Source organism: Capsicum annuum, chromosome 2 (assembly GCF_002878395.1).
Source record: "Capsicum annuum cultivar UCD-10X-F1 chromosome 2, UCD10Xv1.1, whole genome shotgun sequence".
NCBI lineage: Eukaryota > Viridiplantae > Streptophyta > Magnoliopsida > Solanales > Solanaceae > Capsicum > Capsicum annuum.
The window spans coordinates 105,960,783-105,968,014 of NC_061112.1; the positions used below are offsets into that span (position 1 = coordinate 105,960,783).

The window sequence follows — 7,232 nt, forward strand, 5'->3', positions numbered from 1 at the left end:
AAATATCTTGGTTTCCAAAAATAATTTTTAAAAATTCAAAAGCTTAAAATAGAAGGTTTTTTCCCTCCAAAAAGCTCCAATTCAGGCCACTTTTTTGGCGTTATTTTCTGGCGATCAACTCTAAATCAATCTATAAATATCATAAGCTTGTCCATTGTTACCCCATTTGTTTGTTATCTTCTCAAATGCACTTTCCACCATTGTTAAAAAGCTTTAAATAACTCATATTACTCAAAACGTCTTTAGAAAGTACATTATAGTAGCTCAGGCGGCTTCAAGTTCATTTCTCTATTCCATAAACCCAACGATCGCTGATTAGCAGCATTATTTACAATTTCAAGGTTTTTGTACGAATATTTGTCCAGTCATCGACCGTGCATATATCCTAAGATAAATCATCGGCATAATCGACCAACGACCAAAGCTTAATTCTAGGATGTCTATTACAGAATTTATTCTGGTTTCTAGTGATTTCATGGGAGAATGGGATGAGACTCCCAAATATTGGAAATGGAAATCTTTTACGAAGGTGACACTGCCCATTGTTGTTCACCACAACGATTCATACGACGACTTGATTGCAAGCGTAATAGAGAGCGAGGATCTTGATTGCATGCCGAGCGACGTGGTGATTAGTTATCTAATGCATTCGAGGGAAAAAGTGCATCTTAGATCATAAATAATGATAAATGTGTTTCATTGTACATGATGGATGCTGATGCAGATGGATTTATGTCTATTTTAAGGATAAATGTAGTTGAGAGGCCCTTTGAAGGACCACTGAATTTATCACTGCACCCACCTTGGTGCCCGGCAGTCAACGATGATTTGAATGATTATGAGAATGATGGCGATCATCCAATTAATATAGAAGATGGTTCTATGCATATGGAAGACGTTTCATTGGACTCGCAATATGCGGAAGAATATTATGGAACGGGATTACAACCAAGACATTCCTTTGCCGATGAAATCAATTTCTATTGTGATCAAATATTTACTGACAAGAAAGAGCTCAAAATGTTACTAGACAGAGCAGTGGTGAGGTAGTCGTTTAATTATTTTATGGAGAAGAGCTGCACCAAATTTTTGAAAACAAAATATGTATCTCGTGTTGCGGCTGGTTGTTGCGGGCAAAGAAGTATGAATCCTCGAACATATTTTGTATATATAAGTATGTTGGGCTCCACACGTGTGGTATTGAATATGCCACGGGCAGGCATAAGAGAATCTTATCCGAATTGATTGTTTCACTATGTATAAATCATTTTTGGGATAGTTAGGGTCCAAGCATATTAGAAATTCAGAGGATTGTGTTTAGGGAGATGCAGTGCAACGCAAGCTATTGAATGTGTTGGAAAGAAAATGTAATTGCAAAGAACGTCATTCACGGGACACCGTAGCATGAATATGCTTGTTTTCCGGCTTTTTTCCACATGGTGGAGTTATTGAATCCTGGGTCTTCTTACTCTATCATGGTAAACAGGAAGGATGGATCATTTGTTTACTACATTTTAGCATTCAGAGCTTGCATACAGGGATATGCTCACATAAGAAAGGCAATTTCCGTTGATGGCACATATTTGTATAGAAAGTACGGGGGTGTGTTGCTGAGTGTCATTACACAGGACACCAAAAATCATAATTTTGCAATTGCCTTTTATGTTATGGATAAAAAAATGATGCTTCTTAGACCTTCTTCTTCGAGAAGTTGAAGTCTATAGTAGAAGATGAACTAGATCTATGTGTCATCTCCGATAGGCACATTAGCATTGCCAATGACTTCTTCGTGTTTACAGTCGTGCACATCATGGACTTTACATGAGGCACCTCGCTGAAAATCTTTGTGTAAATCAACCCTGTGAAGAACATCTTTATCTATTCTACGTCGCGGTAAAGGCTTATTCTCTTGATGAGTTTAGCGAACATTTTGCGGAATTGAAGAATAATTGCCCTGAGGTATTACATCCCTGAAAATGTTCTTGATTTTGAGAAATGGAGTAGAGCACACTTCCTGGGTAATAGGTACAATGTAATGACCACAAACATTGCCGAGTCACTCAACTTGATGTTGACGGATGAACGGGAGTACCCCGTGTCGTACCTATTTAATTTAATTGCTAGAAAATTTGGTCAAAAGTTTAGGGAGCGGCATGTCTTTGTCGACAGTACAAACAACAAATTTGTGCCTTGTGCGAAAAATATCCTAAGGGATAATAAAAGTATGAATGATTCATTATATGTGACTAATGCAAACGGCGGTCTCAATCGATTCACCGTGTTCGACAATGGTGTTACTGCCAAGGTCAATCTCTTGGACAGGAGTTGTTTTTGTAGGAAATATGACTTGGTGAAAATGTCATGCAAACATGTGATGGCCGCTTTGCGAGCAAAGTATGGTGATGGTGAAGGTTATGGTAACTCCATCTGCTTGTACTCTTCGTCAATTTATAAAGTTGAAACTTACCTCCTCACATACTTTGAAGTTGTTAACGTTGTCCCTCCAGAGTTCGAATGGACTGTGCCATAAGAATTGCAAGACACTAAGATCTTTCCACCCCCCTACGATCCCTAACTTGAAAGGAAGAAAGTTAAACACGTTAAGGGCATCGGTGAAATATTCAAGTCCAAAAGGAGGAATAAGTCTTCAATATGCATGAAATTCGGACACAAAATAACCACATGTAGCATGGCCAACAAATGTTAGATAGACTTTTTTTCTTCAGTTGTAAAGCTACTGTTTTGAGGGTTAAATGTGCATTTTTGTAAAATTTAACATTCAGTTGTAATCTACAATATATCCTTTTCACAATCAATTAAATATTTTGTAATGGTTATATGATTACTCATCAAATACGTTATGTGGGTCTTTTACCGTCATATCTCTCCAATCAATGCATTGAATCATCATTTCTTGTTCTCAATTAATTAAAAGCTACAAACACGTCTATTCACATAAAAAATCGTTGGTATACGCAAGGTAAGACTTTTCTATTCCCACAAGCGTCGACTGACAATTGGTTAAGAATATGAAACGACGTCTTCTATATATGAGTCTATAAGTACAATGACTATTTCTATGTAAGCATTCAGTTCTACCTAAATCCAAAACTTCAAAAACCCTCTTCTTCTTCTTCTTCTTCTTCTTCTTCTTCTTCATCAAACTACAATTATGCCTCCCAGAATAATTACTCTATGCCCCATCCGATGAGTTCCCCCAAGACACTATGATCTACTACTCTTAAGAACCGATTTTGATCGGCCTACTTGGAGCATGAGCTTCGTCGTATTGCTCATTTCGTGAGGACAATTCTGGAGAGGGTATGAATAGACGGCACCGACCACATCACCCCCTACCCCACCCCTCAATCATCCCCCTAAATTTAATTTAATTTTTTATTTTAGTTTATGTTTATAATTTTTTGGTATTGGTCATTGCAGAAGAAGCTTTCTTGGTAGGATTGCTGTTAGAAGAAAGTTTCTTCTTTTTTGCCTTTTTTGCAGTTTTTGATATTGAAAAATATATGTACTACAATGAATAGAATGAATATAAGTATTTCAGTTTCTAAATTATGGTTTCCCTCTTTTTTTGTGATTGTTTTTTTTTGTGTGTTGGTTATTCTTCTCTACAACCAACTTTTCAAATTTTTATTCCTTGTTCAATGAATACAACTGTAAATTGACTTGATTAAATTCACGAAAAGTATAAAATGATCTATAGTCTATCATCGATCTTAGACTTCGTCACTCCTCGACCAAACCTAGGAGTCGATTGTAGACCATATGAATCGATGGGCAATCAATAGCTTATAGTTTAAAAGAAAATAATTAAATTAAAAAAATTTTAAAGAGATAATCACATGATTTGGGGCTGGTGGAAAAAAATAATTAAATTAAAAAAAATTTAAACAAATACTAACATGTTTTGGAGCTGTGAAAGAAAATAATTAAATTAAAAAATATTTAAATAGATAATCATATATTTTGGGGCTGGTGAAAGAAAATAATTAAATGAAAAAAAGTTTTTAAACATAATCACAAGATTTTTTTTTGGGGGGGGGGGGGTGAAAGAAAATAATTAACATAAAAAAGGTTTAAACACATAATCACATGATTTGGGGGCGGTTAAACCAACAATCTTGAACTGTTGGTGACACTTAATAGAAAATTTAGTCAATGGCCATCAAACAACAAGTTATGCTCCATGGATAAGAGTTCACACTATCACATTGTACATTGATTTATGAGATGCTCTATAACTCTTTCCTTAGAGGCAAGATTTAGTCCAAGGGCTTTCAAGCCACAAGTTACGCCCTATGGGCCAGCGTTGACACTATCACATTATGTATTGATTTATGAGATGCTCTATAACTCTTGTCTTAGAGGTGAAACTTAACTCAAGGATTTCAAACAACAAGTTACGCTCATGGGTAGAGCTGACACTATCACATTATATTTTGATTTATGAGATACTCCATAACCCTTTAGAGGCAAGACTTTGACCATGAATTTTTTAACAACAAATTATTTTTCATGGGCAAGAGTTGAAACAAACATATTGTATCTTAATTTATGAGATGTTTTATAAATCAAGAAACAAACATATTGTATCTTAATTTATGAGATGTTTTATAAATCAAGGACTTTTAAACCAGTTATGCTCCATAGGTAAGAGTTGATACTACCATATTATGTTTTGATTCATGAGATGTTCAATAACTCTTGTCTTAGAGGCATGACTTAGTCCAAAAACTTTCAAACAATAAATTATTCCTCATGGGTGAGAGTTGGCACTACCACATCGTTTTATAAGATGTACGTTCTATAACTCTTGCCTTAGCTATGAGCAAGAGTTTACACTACCACATAGTGTCTTGATTTATGGGATGTTCTATTCGTCTTGCCTCTAAGACAGGACTTAGCCTAAGAACCTCCCACCCCAAAAAAAGTTATGCCCAATGAATAAGTGTTGGCACTACTATATCGTGTCTTGATTTTTGAGATATTTAATAACTTTTGCATTAGAGACAAGACTTACCCCAAAGGACTTCAAGTCATGCCCTTAAATTTACTTTGATATCAAAGAAAACAAAATCTCTTTGCAGATTGTCCAACTTTCTATTTATTAGTAAAATATAATACAAGTTGAGAAAAAAGAAAAAAGAGAAGAAAAAAAAAGATTGAGGGAAACAATAAAGGTTAGAAGAAGAGAAGAATTAAAAAATTTAAAAAGAAAAGAATAAAGAAGAAGAAAAATGGGAAAAAAATAAAAATAAAGTTTGAAAAAAAAAAAGAGAAATGATAAAAAACAAAAAAGAAAAGAAAATAAAGGTGGAGACAATGAATTAAAAAGGAAAAAAAAAAAAGAAGGGGAAAAGACACCATTTCCACCCTAAACTAAATTCAAAAAGTCAAAAACACACTTCAACTATTAAAGTGACCTAATACACACTTAAACTACTTAAAAGTGAATTTTTATGCACCCTAAAAATGATGTGGCAAAAAATAATTAATTAAAATAAAAAATAAAACATGAGTAATATAATTAAAGGAAAAAAAAGTTAAAAAATTAAAATCTTCTTCCCTACCAAGCATCCTCTTCTTCACTACCACCCCACCCGCCGCCCCCTACCTCCACCTCCTTCACAAATCTTGTTCTTCACACCTCACTTGTTGTTATCTTTTACTTCTTCTTCTTTTTTTTTTCAATCAATTTTTAATAGTGATTGAAACTTCTATTTTTTTAAAGAATTTTCTTCATCAACTTGATTTTTCTTCTTACTCCATTGTTGATTTTTCTTTCAATTTCATCATTTAACTCACTACTATCAATTTCAACAACTCTCATGCCCATCAATTCATCACCTGCAATCACTAATTTCATCAGTTCCACCATCAATTTCCTCATCTAATTCACTATTATTGATGTAAATAAGTCAATTATTTTTTATTGATAGAATAGTAATGTGAAGAACCATTTCATTGTCAATTTTATCGAGAGCTATAAAGAATGACCGATTTTAATCATCGAAAATTTTCAGTCCGACGAATTTTATTTTTCAACACTTTTATCGAATTTTTGTTGTTCAGATTATAACTTTCAAGTTTTTCTCGTTTTATGTCTCTTCTATCACTCTAAAAAGAAAATTGTCAATTTCATCAGAAAATTGATGAAGAAGGAGAAAAGAGGGGTTAAAGATAGGTGACAAAGTTAGAAGAAATTGAAGAAATCGAAGGTGATGGCAATTTTGTTGGTGGTTTGTAAAGTTGATGGTGGTAATTAATTGATGATTTGAGTTTGGTTATGATGATGATATCCGTATCCATGGAGGTTTTCAGATTGGATATAGAAAAAATGAAGAAAGAAAAATTTTAAATTAAAAATAAAAAGGAAAAAGTAGAAAAAACAATAAATTTATTGTATTTTTTGCGTGGCATTGAGGTGGCGCTGAGGTGGCATGCACGTGTGGAACACCCCACCTTATGAGAGTGGTATACCACTTTAAAAGGTGGAGAAAAAGTTGCTTATAAGGAGTACAGGTGTGTATTAGGTCGCTTCAATAGTTTAAGTGTGTCTTTGACTTTTCGAGTATAATTTGAGGTGAAAACGATGACTTTTTCCAAAGCAAAATGAAGAAGTAGATAATGTTTAAGGAAAAAAGGAAAAAAGAAAAATAAATGTTTAGACAAATAAATTAAAACATGAAAAAAGAGGAAAAAAAACAAAAATCAAGGAAAAAGAAAAAAGAAAAAAAGGAGAAAAAATAAAACTAGGAGTTGAGAGATAAATGAGCAGTGTAAAAATATTTGAGGCGTAGAGGGACAAAAATCTACTTATATTATATATATAAAAAAAAAAGGAAGATTAGTCTTTAAATACTTTTCTTATGGGGATAAAAATGCAAAGTCACCCATTATGGAGGCTATATCATGTAATTTCCTTGTAATGGTGGAGAGCCAAATCTCTTATGAATGGGCCCGACCCAATAGATACTTCCAACAATATCAATTAAACATGTGTTGTGAATTCCAATCACGTTTTATTCATCTTCTTTCTTTGTGAAATATCTTTGGAGTTTTTTATAATGCTAAGAGACACGTAAGTAGATTTTTGTGGAATTATGGCATGGAAGCAAAAACATTATTGTAATGATTGAGACAAGATAACTTTTCCGAAAGAAAGGAAGTCGAGTGGGGCTAAGTAGGCTGGGGTGACAAGTATCCGTGAAATC

The 7,232-nt window shown here is 33.7% G+C and overlaps 1 protein-coding gene across 1 annotated transcript; it reads left to right on the plus strand.

Moving 5' to 3' along the window:
• The first annotated feature begins 2,035 nt into the window (after positions 1-2,035).
• Positions 2,036-2,530, plus strand: LOC124896230. Its single transcript, XM_047407761.1, has one exon. It carries the CDS (start codon positions 2,036-2,038, stop codon positions 2,528-2,530), a length of 495 nt encoding a protein of 164 aa, XP_047263717.1.
• The last annotated feature ends 4,702 nt before the right edge of the window (positions 2,531-7,232 follow it).

Bases quoted from the DNA above. Each gene is read 5' to 3' on its own strand.
- LOC124896230 (XM_047407761.1), top strand. From the start codon at position 2,036: ATGACCACAAACATTGCCGAGTCACTCAACTTGATGTTGACGGATGAA.